Source organism: Petaurus breviceps, unplaced genomic scaffold (assembly GCF_028583685.1).
Source record: "Petaurus breviceps papuanus isolate PSGF00001 unplaced genomic scaffold, PetGlider_PUasm1.0 90977, whole genome shotgun sequence".
Taxonomy (NCBI): Eukaryota; Metazoa; Chordata; class Mammalia; order Diprotodontia; family Petauridae; genus Petaurus; species Petaurus breviceps.
The window spans coordinates 8,498,500-8,515,330 of NW_027187391.1; the positions used below are offsets into that span (position 1 = coordinate 8,498,500).

General features: G+C 37.8%; 1 protein-coding gene across 1 annotated transcript in view; it reads left to right on the forward strand.

Annotated features, from left to right (window-relative positions):
• The window catches only part of MAP3K5 (mitogen-activated protein kinase kinase kinase 5), a 292,350-nt gene that overhangs the window by 83,684 nt on the left and 191,835 nt on the right, over positions 1-16,831 (forward strand). The window contains exon 2 of the mRNA XM_069077285.1: positions 7,257-7,396. Within this exon, the coding sequence (XP_068933386.1) occupies positions 7,257-7,396 (140 nt within the window). The remainder of the gene's footprint in view (positions 1-7,256; positions 7,397-16,831) is intronic.

The window sequence follows — 16,831 nt, forward strand, 5'->3', positions numbered from 1 at the left end:
TCTCTCTCTCTCTCTCTCTCTCTCTCTCTCTCTCTCTCTCTCTCTCGTTCTCTCGTCCTCTCATCTCACTCTCCCTAGTATAAATCTCTCCTTCCTCAATCAGACCATAAACTCTTTGAGGGAATGGCCTGTGTTGCATCTGTCCCTTCTCCAGCAGCTAAGACAGTGATAATAGAAAGCACTTAATAAAAACGCCATTAAAGAATGAATCTATATGACTTAATGTACTCATCAGGTAAATATCCCTGCAGTAAGAGATTCACTTGAAAAAAAAACTCTTTTAAGAATTGAGTTACAGTCATGGCAAAAGGTCATATATTTTGATTTGGTAGGAACTTTAGGTGTCTAGTCTAGTACTCTCATTTTACAAGTGAGTAAACTATGACTAAGGTTAAGTGATTTACCCAAGGTCATGCAGGCAGAGATAGCTTAGATTCGAGTACTGGTCTTCTGACTCCAATCCTATCAGTTTTTCCACTGTACCTCTTATATGTTCTACTATCCCTCCTATTTTAAAATGATGCTACGGATCCCTCTGCCTCCCTGAAACTCATGTACTTTGCTTTTTCTAATAAAGATTTTATATAGTGTAATCTAGAGGTGTCAAACACATGTCCCAAACCAGATTAAAAGGTAATTGGGAAATATTTTTTTAAATAAATGAAAATACAGTAAAACATTAATATTTTGTTTTCTAGGTCAATATATACCTACTTGGGTCCTTATGTACAGTTTATTGGGCCCCATTTCTATTTGAGTTTGACACCACAGGTTAAGTCAAAGGCTTCTAGAAATCAGATACCTTGGGACCAGTTCCACCTCTACCCCTTGTCACTTGCTTAACTTTAGATAAGCCACTTAACTTTTCTGAATTTTCCCTTCTATCATTTGTAGAATAGAGATGGTAATCTCCATTTTGCCTTAATCACAGGGTTGGTGCAAGAACTAAAATGAGATAATGCATGTGAGTGTGTTCCAACACTTATCATGGTGCCTATAGGACATAGAAAGCACTTAATAAATGCTTATTTGATTGTCTGACAGTGCTTCTTGAAAACCATGAAGTGCTATACAAATGTAAGCTATTAGGATTACTTGATCACCCCAAGTATGCATGCATCCATCCTAATACACCTGTTTTTTGTTTTAATTTAATGGATAGCACCTGTTTCTTTTTTGTTTGAATTTAAGGGATGGAGTTTAGATATGTTATAGAACAGATGCACCATCCATCTTCATTAAATCATTTGATGATTGTTTAAATGCATATATTAGCAAATCTCTTTCAGCTGTAAGGTTTTTAAAGCTCACTTATCCTTAGTCCATTCACACACTTCTGCTCTGTCCATCTTGTGATCAAGACAATTCAGTTCAACAGTTATTAAATGCACTTGGGTACAAAGGCTTATAGACCACCTATGACATTAGCTGTGTTACCTTGGTCAAATCACTTAACTTGTGTGTGCTTCAGGAAGTGCTCTTAGAGTGTGGCAGCAAGCACACTAGCATACCCAGGATGATTGCTAGCACAGGTTCTTTAATCTGCTTTTCTAAAGGAAAGCAACTCATAAAGGGATTGACAATTTTACTTTAATCAAACATATATCATTTACCTAGTTTAGGGGGGAAAGTCAGCACCCTGAACTTCAGAGAATACAAACAGAAGTTACAAGCACACAAAAAATACAAGAAAACAGCACAATTCAGCAGACAGGGCTTCTAGCTGTCTGACCATCACTTTCATACCTGGTTAGTTACCAGAGAGAAAAGCACCAACATCAGGGTTTTCAAAGGGAGGGGAGGGGCTTAACGACTGCCTAGAGTCTCATCTGGTCAAATCACATAACTCTTCCCATAAGTGAGTCCCAAAGCAAAACCTCACATTAGGGTACATATAGCCTTCTCCAGGGTCAGAGAATGCTACAACCCTTTTGACCCACTGCCCAATCACAGAGTAATGAGGTGTGGGCATTCCTGGGAAAACAGGCCTCCTTCCACAGGCTCCATGTGACCACATTCAGCCTATTAGAGGGCAAAGTATATTTCCAAATCAGGGAAGATCCTCAGATTCACTTAAGCCTATCAAGGGGCAGGGAAGATCATCAAATCCCCATTATCATTACTAGAGTCACCCTACAAATGCATGGATCATTTTCACTGGTGGAGGAAGTTCACTTTCTTGGGAGCTCCTCTTTTACTGAAGCAATTGACCCTAATTTTCAAAGGCATTAGGAGCTATAGGGGATTCAGATATGATGCTGGTATCAACTGACCTACACAAGTATATTCTTTACTTGGCATTGATGAGGGTCCTGGATATCAGTTTTAGCATTTTATAGGGAATAGAGTCAGATGCTACAAGAGAAGAGACTTCAGTAGTCATCTACCATTTTGTAGATGATGAAATAGAGACTCTGAGAAGGAAGTGCCTTCTCAAGGTCACACACATATTCCTGTTCCAGAATAATTTCTAAAAGAAAATGATTTGAAAGAAGTCTGATGTAGGATTATGGCTAAAAAAAAAAATCCCCTGGGATTCAAATCTAGGTCTGCTGCCATTAGATCTAGCAAGTTTTTCATTATGTCATATTGTGGGAAATCGTCCTGAGTCATACTAATTGTAACCCTTGATCCAGACATTTTGACTCTTGATATTATCAATCAGTGCTAATGATCCTGGAGAAATGATTCCGTTGATGAAAAGAGACTGGAAGATAGTTGTAGCTGATTAGAAATATTTACTTGCCAACAGATGTGTACTGTGAAGTAAAAAAAAAAAGTAAAGCAGAGGAGAAAGTCAAGGGTCCGAATAGCTGACATTTTATGACTAAGTTGCAATTAGTCACTACATTTGTCCATTATTTGCTTTTAAGGGTTTATTATGCCCTAATTGCTTATCTGGAGAGCCTAATTTTATGCTTCATTGATCATTTACTGAACTCATGGCAAGAGAAATACTTGCATTGCCCAAGGTGAAAATCAAAGACAGATGTAGTAGTGAAAGGCAGCATGGTGTGGTAGATAGGTTAGCCTTGGAATCAGGAAGACCTGCATTCAAGTGTTGACTCTTATGGTCTGTAGGATCTTGGGTAAGTAATTTAACCTTTCCCTGCCCTAACAAGCTCTTTAAGACAGTAATGTCAAACTCAAATAGAAACAGGGATCACTAATTTGTACATAATGATCCTTGCCAATAGCATAGTAATTTAGTTTTCAAAATGTGGTTATTTGTGTTTTATTGTATTTTTATTTGTTGTTACATATTTTCCAATTACATTTTTATCTGGTTAAGACCATGTTTGGGTTGTCAAAGGCATGTGCTTGATACCTCTGCTCTAAGAGTATCAATTATGGATGTTAGGATTGCTGCTAGATTCTCCTCAAAATATGTACAAGTCTTAGTGTATGCTACCAGACTATATAGACAGCTCTAAGCTGGAAATGGCAACAATGGTACCTGAAAAGTTAATTTTTATGTTAACCATAGAAAGCATTTTCGTTTTGGTGCATGAATAGCTTTTTTGTGGGTATCATTTCCCTGCACTATTCTGTATACACACACACACACACACACACACACACACACACACACACACACAGTGCTACTGATGTTTGAAAAACAAATGCATTGATTGCAAACCTCACCTTCCTACTAATTAGCTTAGTGTACAATGGAATTTACTGGCATGTTGTCACCTTTTCTTCCAGGCATCTTAGAATACAGTTTCAGTGAAAATTGACCAGAAACATCAATTGACACAAAAAATTCATTATAATTTTACTTATAATATACTTCATTATAACTTTACTTTGAAGTTTAAAATTTTCATCCTACCTCTTTTCTTTGCCTTATGGATTAAAAAAACCCCACTGCTTCAATTGATATAGCTTGATCTTTCAAGCTTAAATTCTTAAATTCTAGTCCTTCTAGAAACACAAAAGAGAGGTAAAATGAGCAAACCATAAGAAAACTCTCTTCCACTGAGATACTAAACACTGAGAGGCAATGAGATTGAATTTAAGTGGAACAGACAGTTGCACAAAGAGGTTTGGTATTTTACTGTTAGATTAAATGAAGGAACCCTATAAAATGTTAGGTAGAAAGCAAGAGAGTAATCATAAAGGCAGCTACTGCTGAGTTTTAGGGAGATACAAAAGACAATCTTAAACTATATTGGAAATAAATGGAATGTTTGGATTAGGTCAGAGTGAGGAAACTTAAATGTAATAATAATAATAAACAACTGACATTTACATAGTGCTTTAAAGTTTGCAAAGTGCTTTACATAGATCTCATGCAATAAGATTGTACACCCCCTTTGCATTCTAACATGCCTTAGGATCATATTTTCACAGTAGCCTTGTGACACAAGTAATTTCATCAAATTTATTCCATAGATATAAAATTAGAGGCATGGAAATGGACACAAGGAAATGGTACTTACTTGTCTAAGACCAAAAAGCAAACCAATGGAAGAAAACTGCACTGGAATTTAACTAAGTAGCTCCAAGGTAGTAAATTAAATTACAGAGCTTCACAAACTAGTTCAGGCTACAGAGCATAAAGTTCTTCTCTATTTATGATACTTAAAATTGAGGGTAATGGGTTCATCAGTTTCATCAATACTTTTATTCTAGAAGATTGTATTATTTAAATAATAATTTGTTGTTCCTCAGTTGTTTCAGTCATGTCTGACTCTTTGTGACCACATTTGTGGTTTTCGTGGCAAAAATACTAGAGTGGTTTGCCATCTCCTTCTCCAACTCATTTGACAGATGAAGAAACTGAGGCAGACAAAGTTAAGTGTGGCTTGCCCAGTGTCACACAGCTAGTGAGTGTCAGAAGCTAGTTTTGAACTTGGGTCTTCTCTGACTCTAGACCTAAGGCTCTATGCACTGTACCACCTAGCTGTCTTTAAATAATGATAGCTAATAAACATTACTATGTGCCAGGTACTTGTATCAACAATGCAGTATTTACAATGCCTACGGTAACTATAAGTATGTTGATATGGTTATTAATCACAAAATGTAACAGGATCTCTACATGGGGGACATAGCTAAAACATTTATTCAAATGCTGGAAAACTGAGTCCCAAAACCAGAAAGTCAAAGTCATCACAGTAGCCACGGAGTTGGCACACGTAGTTAATGCAGTAAACACCCACATTCTCAAGGCTTCAAAACAGAACAGGCTACCTCAGGCAAAGATCCTCCTCTCCTCACTCATGGTAACTGCTTAGCCTCCACACAGCTTGCTCCCAACAGCTCCAGCCCCCCTCAGATCCCATCTCCAGCATTCCTCAGCAGGAGTCCTTAGCAGAAATTCTGGCAGGCTCAAAAAAAAAAAAGTTCACGCTGGCTTCAGCCTGGCTCCTACTCAGCTCTGGCTCCTTCCTGCCCCACCCCTTCCTACTATATCAGCAAGTTCAAGGGGCATGGAAGATCTTCAAATCCCATTACCATTACAGTACTGTGCTGGGTGCTGTACAATTATTATCTCATTTGATCCTCATAGCAACTCTGGAAGATAGGTACTCTTGTTATTATTTACAGTTGAGGAAACTGAGACAAACAGAGGTCAAGGTAGTTGCCCAGAGTCACACAGCTGGTGTCTAAAACAGAATTGAACTCAGGCCTTCCTGGTTCTAGGTCCAGTTCTCTACCTACTTTGCCACTTAGCTACCCCCACCCATCCAGCCCCCATAAAAGGAAGGCAGTAACATTAGAGAATAGGGAATTTTGGGATTGATAAGCTGTATGGATTTTTCGCACTTAAGCTGATATTGGTCACCTTTATTTGCCAATTTTGTTCACCATGCAATTCTATTTAGAGTGGTGAACAAATATTTTGATAAATGCTTGCAGAGCTTCATTCTAGTTTTAGAAAGACTCATGTCATATTCAGCAATCTATTTCATTCCATGATTTCTTAAAATACAGCAGAAAAGGTAGCAGTATGCAACCATATGACTGATTCCTTTAAGAAAGACAGTAAAATACCCCCTTTTCAAAAGAATTAATCAGAATTAATGTCCTTTCTGAATTGGTAACTGACATAGAATTGATTCTTGAGTTACTGTGTTTCTGGGTTGTCGTTTTTATTATAAATATAAGCAGTTGAGTTCCATTGGCATTCTAGATGTCATAGCATTTAGAAAAGGTATATTTCTGCATCATGCTTTGGAAGTACCAACCTAATGAATACACTTTTCTGTCATTTTTTGTCAGATTGATTTTAGAAACAGCAAGCTAATAAATGTATTTTTCTGTCCTTTTTTGTCAGATTTAAAAAGGGCCCAGTCATTCTGATTAATCAGAAACCCCCTTGCATTTTGAAGTCTCAATTTTGCATACAGTTCTAAGTATTACTTCTTGGGAAATAACCCTCTTCTTGAGTTTTTAAAATTATTCTTGCTTTTATTGTTTGTGTTTTTTTTTACATTTGTCACTTTTTTATCAGCTAATAGTTTACTGTTTTTTTAAGCCACTGTTTTGTGTTGTCTCTTACTTTTAAACATTTTGATGGACTCAGAGGGGTTGATATCAGTGGGAAGAAGAAACAAAGTGGGTGCAAGAGACAGATGGTTAGTGTAATTAAAACTAAAATGAGTCACTTCTCTAATGTTAATTTTCAACATAGGAACGTTGCAGACCCCAGAAGAAAACTCTGTATCTGCCTCTTAGAAAGAAAACCCATCTGAAATTCTGAAAAATGCAACTAATCTTTTTAATTACTTTTTTTTTTGCTTTTGTAAACTTGTAGTCCTTTGCCTAGTGTTTGCACAGCCATAATTTTAACCTCTGTTTTGCCATTTGTTTCTCAATCACTGGAGCTAGCTTTAACTTCATCATTGCATCCATGAAATGACTTCCAAAATCAGCCATGTTCTACTTTGCAATAATTTCTCTGTACAACTTTTTCGCTTTGCTTTTCATCTCATATCATTTGATTGCTTTTCATTATGTTGTCCCTAAAAGATAATTTGTATTCATTTTCTACCATTACCTGTTTTTTGTTTTTCAGTGATATGTGACCATTTTCTTGTTTAAGAAATGTAGGCATGTTTTAGAAATGGGTAACCACTTCCTGATAAAAATTTTGCATTCAAAATTCAGAGATAAAGGAAAGGGGGAAATCCCTGTCATTTCTTCATTTCCTCTTTGAAATACTGAGTTGTTGAAACTGCCAGTGAGGCATGATTTAATACCACCCCTTGTCAAGACTGTGTGGCTCATCTGTTTTCTGTTTTCAGATATCGCTGTGGTCGAGATGAGTGATGCTTTCCGCCAGCCTTCCTTGTTTTACCATCTTGGGGTGAGGGAGAGCTTCAGCATGGCCAACAATATCATCCTCTACTGTGATACCAATTCAGATTCTCTTCAATCATTGAAGGTACATCTCTGTTTCAGTGTCTGTATACCTTACATTTCACCCATACCTGTCTTTCCCACCAAATCTCAGCCATTTTGATGTATGTGAAAATCATAACTTTTGTCAGTGTGACATTAAAGTAGACATCATTTGTATGAGTTTCTTATGGATATCCAATAGACAGATTTGATGACTAGAAAAACAAAAATCTAGAATGGAGTTCTTAGGGCCAACGTAGCCTAAAAAAGATTGTGCTCAAAGGAATTCATTAAGAGACTCAATGAAAGAGAAAAGCTGGTTGGATAAAGTTCCGATCTAAATATGAGGTCAATAAAGAGGCTTTCCTTTGGCACAGCTGATGCTAGCTACTAACACTTCCCACTGAAAGACACTCTGGGTGGAAATTGTTATCAACAATTGTATAACTTGTGAAACATGATGAATTTGACATCACTGCTTACAGGGGATATAATCCAGGCTGTGTACCCTTAGACTTTTACAGATGCTGACTTAATAACTGTCGCCTATCGATCTAGACACTGGCTTGCTTATACTATGTTTCAGCAACCTGATAAAGGAAGATGATCAATAGAGAGCCAGTTCCTTTCTCCCAGTACATCCTCTTATGCTTTCCCCAAGATTGATAGTATTTGTCATTCATCCTGAATGGCCAGTCTATTGTTAAGTCTCTTTTTTGTCTTCACAACATTTCTCACATATGTTCTCTTAGCTCTTCTCACACAAGCCACCTTGACCCTGGAGTATGGCAATAAAGAGCTTTCTAATTGGTATCCCTGCCTTGAATCTCTCCTCTCTCCAGTCCTCAGCTGCCAAAGTGATTTTCCCAAAGCATAGGTCTTCCCCTCCCTAAACCTCTCACAGTGAACTCCATTGTCTCCTTTTTACTTCCAGAATCAAATATAAAACCCTCTGTTTGGCAATTAAAGCTCTTGGAGCCCTTTACTCCTCTCCATGCACCCTTTGGTCTGGTTACTCTGACCTCCTTGCTGTTCTCACATCCTTACTGTTCATCTTCCATCTGGGGGCCTAAAAGGCTCTCCCTTCTCACTCTTCCTCTTCATTTTCTTAAATTCCATCTTCCATAAGAGGCCTTTCTGAATATTCCAGTTGCTACTGCCATGCCTTCTGAGATTATTTCTCCTCTCCTCTGTATATCTTGGAGATATTTAATTATTTATATATTGCATGTGAGCTCCTTGAGAGCAGGGCAGGGATTATTTCTGCCTTACTTTGTCTCTCTACTCTTTAGCACAATGCCAGGTACATAGTAAATGCTTCATAAATGCTTGACAATTCATCATAATAATAGTAATTTTTGAATCATTTTTCAGCCATGTCCAACTCTTTGAGAGCTAAACCCTATATACTAATGCAAGTACCTTTCTGCAGAGATTATTTCCACTTTTCCTTGTGTGTATTTATGTATATATATAGATGCATATATCTATATCTGTCTTGTTTGTGCATTGTTTACCCCAGTCTCCATTAGAAAATGAGCTCTCTGAGGAAAGGGACTGTTTTTGCTTTCTTTCTTTATATTCCCAGCACTTGGCAATGTTGTTGTTCGATTGAGCTGTGTCTGACTCTCCACAATCCTATTTGGAGTTTTCTTGGCAAAGACACTGGAGTAGTGTGCCATTTCCTTCTCCAGCTCACTTGACAGAAGAAGAACTGAGGCAAACATGTCTAAGTGACTTGCCTAAGGTCACAAGGCTAGCAAATGTCTGAGACCAGATTTGAACTCAGGAAGATGAGTTTTCCTGACTGCAACTTTTCCTGACCAGCACTTTATCCACTGTGCCCCCTACCTGCTCCTAATAATAATAATAATAATTAGCACTCATATATAGCACTTTATAAGTGCTTGGTCCGATGGTGAAGATGTCAAGGTCATCCACTGCATCCTAGACCATCACTAGTTGTCTTGACTTTTGTCTTGCCATTGGACTTTGATGACTCTGGAAGAGAGTGAGGGGGACAACTTTGTGCAGCTCTGCCTCACTTAAATCTTGACAGAAGTCAAGACATCCTCCCTCCCACCCCACACCACTAACAGGGATGTCATTAATCCTCTTTGAAAATGAAGGACAGGGGCAGCTAGGTGGCACAATGCATAGAGCACCAGCCCAGTCAGAGCAGTCAGGAGGACCTGAGTTCAAATCTGGCCTCAGACACTTAACACTTACTAGTCATGTGACCTTGGTCAAGTCACTTAACCCCAAATTGCCTTGCCTTCCCTCTTCTTTAAAAAATAAAAGAAAAGAAATAAAAAAGAAAATGAAGGATGAACAACCAGAACTTTGAGGTTTGCAAAGTGCTTTATCAGTATTATCTCATTTCAAGCTCACAACAGTTCTGAGAGGTAGGTGCTGTTATTATTCCCATTTGACAGATGATGAAACTGAAGCAGATAGAGATTGTTCAAGGTCTCACAGCTGAGGTTGGATTGAACTTCAGTGTTCCTGGCTCCAGGTCCAGCTTCTCTCTCTCTATCCACTGTACCACCTAATTGCTTTAGCATTTCCTCACAAATTAGCCATTATGAGCACTCAAACTTGGCATGATCCTTACCATTTCCTCTGAGCAAATTTGAGCTGATCCTCACAGAACTACTTAATGTTTTTACAAAGACATCTTAAGTCCCCCAAAAAGTCTACGTTATTTTGCCTTATAATCCTGTAAGTACTATTAAATGTTTATATAAAGGCTAAAATATTTAAAACCTTTCAGTCAGTCAATTAGCAAGCATTTATTAAGGCCTATTATGTACCAGGCCCTGTGCTAAGGACTAGGGAATACAAAAAATGTCAAAAGACAGTCTTTACTTTTAAGGATCTCATAGTATAATGGGGGAGACCACACATGGGTACAACTAAGCTAAATCCAGAGAAATCAGAAATAATTAACACAGGGAAGGCACTAAAATTAAGAGGGATTAGTAAAGGCTTTAGTGTCATTTTTGTTTCGTGACTTAAACTAGGTAGTCCAATGCCTAGCATGTCAGATCTGGAGTCAGGAGGACCTGAGTTCAAATTTGACCTCACATATTTAGTAGCTATGTGAACCTGGGTACCCTCATATTCTCTTTCCTCTGCCCTTTCTTACATTTTCCCCTCTTTTTTTTTCTTCCCACTGATATATTCATTTTCTCATCAGTTGGATTTCTCAGTGATTCAGTTTAGTATTGGTTAGGTGTGATTAATCATTGAAAAGACTGTCACTCTAAAGTTCCTGATTAGAGAGAGTTGTAGTGATATGCTGGTGATTTAGACGAGTTCCCCACCTCCCCATCCCCATCTCTCACACCCTAGAGTATTCTTCTTCTGAGAAAAAGTCTTATTTTTATTTTTACCATATTTGGGTATAGACTGGCGTTTTCTTTTCTTTCCATCTAGTGGTAGGTTAGAGAATTACAAAGAGATCTGAAAAGCTTTTTATAGACAGGATACAGTTAACTAAAAATATGAAAAAGAAAAACCAGAACATCTACTGTCTCTTCTCATGAGGACAAGGACAGAATTAGAACCACAGGCTCCAAAGTTACTGTATCATATACTCAGTCTTACATATGATGATCACTGAAAAGCTCAGAATGTATGTAACCAGGCTGGACTGGTTTCATTTTGACCTCCTGTTTGGTGCTGAAGAGGAAAGGATTCCAAGTGTCAGCAAAATCCCTGAGGGAGTGCACAAAGGAGTTGGAATTTTAAAAAAGGAAACAACTACAACAAAAAAGGAAACCATTTGCAAGTTCTTGGGAAACAATTAATGGGACCACAAAAAGATATATATGGGTGTGTATAAAATACACCTCTGTAGGGTGTTTAAAATTAGGATGTTTTGGTTGCTAAATAAAAATTGGATCTCAGTTTTGAATTATGGAGTTGCTGCCTTTAACAGATAGTTAACATTTATTTTTTATAGCTGAAAGTGCTATTTTATATCCTGTTTTATGGAAGGGAGTTTTTAATTTTTGTCAGCACAGTGCTTAGTAGGTGCTTAATAAATTCTTGTTGAATTGAGTCACATCATGCTTTTTTTTAACTCTAAGAACAGATTGTTAAACAGTGTGAAGACAGTTGATATTATGGGAGAATCATTTTTATGTTGTATTATTGTAGTAGTTTGTTAAATTTTTCATTATACAAACCTCCTGAGTACTTTTCTTACATTATTTGCCTTCTGCCAAAAGGAATGGGGGAGCCCTTGTAGAATGGCAATAAGGTATGGAAGGAAGAAGGAAAGAGAGAAAAAGGATAGATTAATTTGGAGAGTAATAAGGATTTCCACTTTGTTGAGAAGGGAAAGGTGATAGTATAATTTTTTTTCCTTTGTTTTCCAAAAAAAATAGGTGCAATTTTGTAGAGAAAGGCTGGAAAGTAGATGTTAATGAAACAAGGTACAAAAGGATCATTTGATAATAAGAAAGAATGGGTACAGGCAATTAATGAGAGAGATTGTAATCTAGTGGCTTCTATGGGAGTGAGATAGTTATGCTAATAAGCCTTTTTTTTTGGCTACACAAAACAGTTTAAGCTTTAAACTTTAACTCCCTTTTGATTCTCCACTTGATCTTCTTTGAGTATTAAGCAGGGAGAGAAATTGCAGTAGCTCTGATTTCCCCTTTTCTTCCTATCATCAGACACCCACAAATTTTGAGAAATGCTTCTGTATCTCTTCTATTAATGAGGATGGCATACATAACACTATTAACTAATGAACCCAAGATATTTTTGTCTCTTTTTCTTAATTGACTATAGCAGTGGTTAAAGAAAGTATTATATACAGAGAGAGTACATTTGAATCCCTCTCTTGCCATATTTAAATAGATTCCGTGTTCGTTTTATCCATTACAGTGTAAATGTAGCACAGGTTAATTCTCTGCATGGGGATCAATATTGTGTGGTAATTTGTGGTGAATAAATGTGAGCCGAAATATATTAATTATATTAGATTATTCTTCACTCAAGAAATCAAGCTGTATTTTTCTTTCAAGCACTGCAATGAAAAGTCACTTCATTAAAGCTAACAGAAAGGATTTCACCGAGTTTCTCTACAGTTACTCATATTGATATTTCCTCCTCGATAATCAACTGAATTGTATATACTATAGTTAACATTCTTACTTAGTGGACTGCTCTAATCATTACCCAGAGAGGTCTGGCTTGTGTTAAAATATGGAAGAACAAACCTGAATGTGCAGCATTATCTTTAATATCCTTAAAGACTGACAGCTCTTAGTAATTCTCCAAGCCCAGTTAATGAACAGAATTCCTGTGAAATTTAACCTTCTTTGCCTAGCTAATATTATTTATATTTTGTTACTTTTTTCAATTAAACAGTACTTTATTGAGAACTTAAGTCCAATATCCTATCACTAAAGAGTAATTGAAGACTCTCATATTCCTCATTGGGTTAAATTCTAAATGGTATATAATGTCAACTTACAATACTGAACTGTGTTTAAAAAAATGAAAATATTTAATATTTAGCACATAGAGAGAGTAGCTGTTAACTGTGTGTGTGTTTGGTGTAATGAAATATGAGTAAACCTATAGACCTCTTCTCAAAATAATGGGTTTTGGGGGGGGGTGTTTTTTTTTTTAAAAAAACAACTGGGTAATTACAAAAGTAACTTGCTCAAGGTTACACGGCCAGTTATTTTTTGTGTGGGTGCCAAGTGTCTGAGGCCGGAACCGATCCTAGGTCTCCTGACACCGGGGCCGGCACTCTTACTCACCTGCGCCACCTGGCCACCCCTCAAAATAATGTTTTTAAATGCATCAAATAAGATACATAGGATTACAGAATAAATCTGTTACATTGAAATAGCTATCAATTGACTGAAAAAAAAACCAAGTACATGAATACCCAGGTTGAGAAAGTCTAATATCAAGGCAGTATATTTCATGGATAGGATGCTGAGCTCAAAGTCTAGGATAGAGTGTGACCCAAACTAGATTAATATGTAATTGGGAAATATTTAACAAAATAAATAAAAACACAATAAAACATAGATTACCGTGCATTTTAAAACTAAACCAATATGGCCACAGGGATCTTTATGTACAGATTAGTGACCCAGTTTCTATTTAGTTTGACAATTTGTTGTTGTCATTGCTCAGTCATTTCAGTCATATCTGATTCTTCGTGACCCCATTTGGGGTTTTCTTGGCAGAGATACTGGAGTGGTTGGCCATTTCCTTCTCTAGTGTGCTCCCATTTTACAGATGGGCAACTGAGGCAAATTGGTGTTAAGTGACTTGCCTGGGTCCATACAGCCAGTCTGAGGCTGGATTTGAACTCAGATCTTCTTGACTCCAGGTCTGGTGCTCTATCCATTGAGCCACCTGGCTGCCCCTAACTGGTCTAGAATACCTGTGTTCAGTTCTAGCTTGTGACATTCATCAGGTCATAGGCTTAAGAGCTAGAAGTGACCTTAGAAAAAGTTTAATTCAATCCCTCCCCCATTTTACAAATGAGGAAACTGAAAGCCCTTTACTAGAAGATTAGTGGCTTCAGTAAGAGCAATTTTATGCATCAGCTTCATTCTTCAATTGAATTTTCAGCCTATTCTTTGGTGAAAGAAACTAGATTCTGGAGAGCTCTTTTACACAGAAATGCTTTCTAACTTCTCTTGGTCTTTGAACTTCTACTTCCTTTCCTCATATTTCACTTTTTTATACTTAGCCCCTAATGAAACTAGGGCAGATTGGAGTTTAACTGAAATTTTTTTTGTAGAATTTTCTTTTGTCCAGAGGTATAAAGTTTTAACTTAACAATGATGATTTCACTAAACTCTTGTTGATGGTTTTACAGATGGTGCCCCAGAATAATTTGATCCTTTCCATAATCACCAGGGCCACACCCTTCACGTGTTTCATTTTACTCCCAGAGTTCCCCGGGCTTTGGCTTCCTTTCTCAATAGCACTACTGTGCCAATTTGCTTGAATTATTATAGTGATAGTAATAGTTATAAGTATAACATAGCAGTGACACATAGTTATCTTACAGTCTTTCCTTTATTACATTTATTGTAGACGTGATCAGATTTTTCCTTGCTTTATGAGCTGCTCATAGAAAAGAGATAATAACAAGGAAAAAGAGGTAAAGAATACGCTGGTACACAAAGACTCTCACCTTCTGTAGATAAGAACTTACATATATGACTTGTTGTCCATTTAACACTGACAGATTGTCCACTTATGGAACCATGGAAGTAGAAGAAAGGGTTTCTAATTGGGCAACCTGTGTATATCCACCAAGTGGTGTTTCCTAAAGTTCAGGTCTGTCCATGTCACTTCACCTCCTCAATAAAATCCAGTGACTCCCTATAACCTCCTCTAGGATCAAATATAAAACCCCCTGTTTGCTATTCAAAGTCCTTCATAACTTTTCCCCCTTGCCTTTCCAGTATTTTTACACTTTATTGCAATCCAGGGACACTGACCTTGCTGATTCTCAAACAAGATACCCTTTCTTGTCTCTGGGCATTTTCATTGGCCACCCTCTATACCTGGAATGCTCTTTCTCCCATGTAATAGTAGGGGATAATAATGTGGAATGCTGAGAAGTATATGCTTTTTATGAGAAAGAGGTGAATACTGATGATGCTGACTCACATCACAGTGAGAAAGTCCTTTCAATAATATGCTATTAATTCCCTGCCTGTGGTGCCCAGTCCCCTCCCACCCCTCTCAGAACTACTTCATCCTTTTGTCCTAGTCCCAATTTGTAAAGTGCTATATGACATGCAGGTAAAGATGTAATTATACCATGAAAACCAAGTAAAAGGGATTAGAGATGAGATATACTTTGCTTTCAGTTGCTTTGAAAGCTACTTTCCTGGCTTTGGTTCTCATTTGCTTGATTGTGTGTGTGTGTGTGTATATACACACACACACACACACACACACACATATACTTGACATTAATGAACAATTGCTTGTTTTCTTGGATCAGTTCTCTCTCTCTCTCTTTTTTTTTTTTTTTTGCTTTTTTGGAGGGCAATTGGGGTTAAGTGACTTGCCCAAGGTCACACAGCTAGTAAGTGTTAAGTGTCTGAGGATGAATTTGAACTCAGGTCCTCCTGACTCCAGGGCCGGTGCTCTACTCACTGTACCACCTAGCCACCCCATTGGATCAGTTCTTGACTCTTAATCGTGATTAGAGTAGGAGTGAAATGTATCCACATCTAGTAACCTATCAATTTAGCAGCCATTTAACTTCTAATTCTAAATCTTCTCTTCTTCCCCGATACTGTTTTCCTCAGTGATCTCATCAATTCCTATGGATTCAGTTATTATCTTGATGTTAACACTTCTCAGATTTACTTATATAGCCCTTGCTTCTCCCAGATTCGGTCTTGCATCTCCAGCGACTTATTGTACATCTCAAAGTGGATGTTTTGTAGACCTCTTAAACGTAAGACATCTAAAACTGAACTCATTATCATTCCTGCCCCAAGCCCTCCCCCTCTTCCTAATTTCCCAATTATTGTCAATGGTACCAATATCCTCTCAGGCTGGCAACCCAGAGGTCATCTTTGATACTTCGCTCTTTCTAACCCCATTATCCAATTTATTGCTAAATCCTGTCATTTCTACCTCTGAACAGCTCTTGCGTATGCTCCCTTCTCTGACACTGCCACTACTCTGATGCAAGGTCTCATTGCTTCATGCCTGGACTATTGTAGTAGCTAGTTGGTTCGTCTTCCTGCCTCAATTCTCTCCCCATTCCAGTCCATCCTTTACTCAGCTGCTAAAATGATCTTCCTACTGTGCAGTTCTAACTATGTCACCCTCCTCCCCCTTTCAGACATCTAGGAGCTCTCTATCACTGCCAGGATCCAATATAAAATCCTCTTTGGTGTTCAGATCTCCATGTTAACTGGCCCCTCCTCCCTTTCCAATCTTTCCCTATCTACCTGTCCCATAATACCAACCTCCATGCTGTTCTTGCCCAAGACACTCCAGTATATTCACTGATTGCCCTCCGTGCCTGGCATACTCTCCTTCCTCATCTCCAACTCCTGGCATTCCTGGCTTTCCTTAAATCTCAGCTAAAATTAGACCTTCTACAGGAAGCCTATTCCAAGCTCTCTAAATTCTAGTGCCTTCCCTCTGTTGATTATTTCCAGTTGATCCTGTATTTAGCTTGTTTGTATGTAGTTGTTTGCATGTTGTCTCTCCCATTAGATAGTGAGCTCCTTGAGAGCAAGAACTGTTTGCTATTCATCAGTAAACATTTATTAATTGCCTTCTAAGTGCCAGGAACTGCACTAAGCACCAAGGATTTTTAAAAAGAGGCAAAAGAAATCCCTGCCTTCACTATGAAAAGGGAGAGATAATGCTGATACACACACACACACACACACACACACATCCACGTGCACCATATGCAGGATGGAAGCAGCTAGTTGGCTCAGTGGATAGA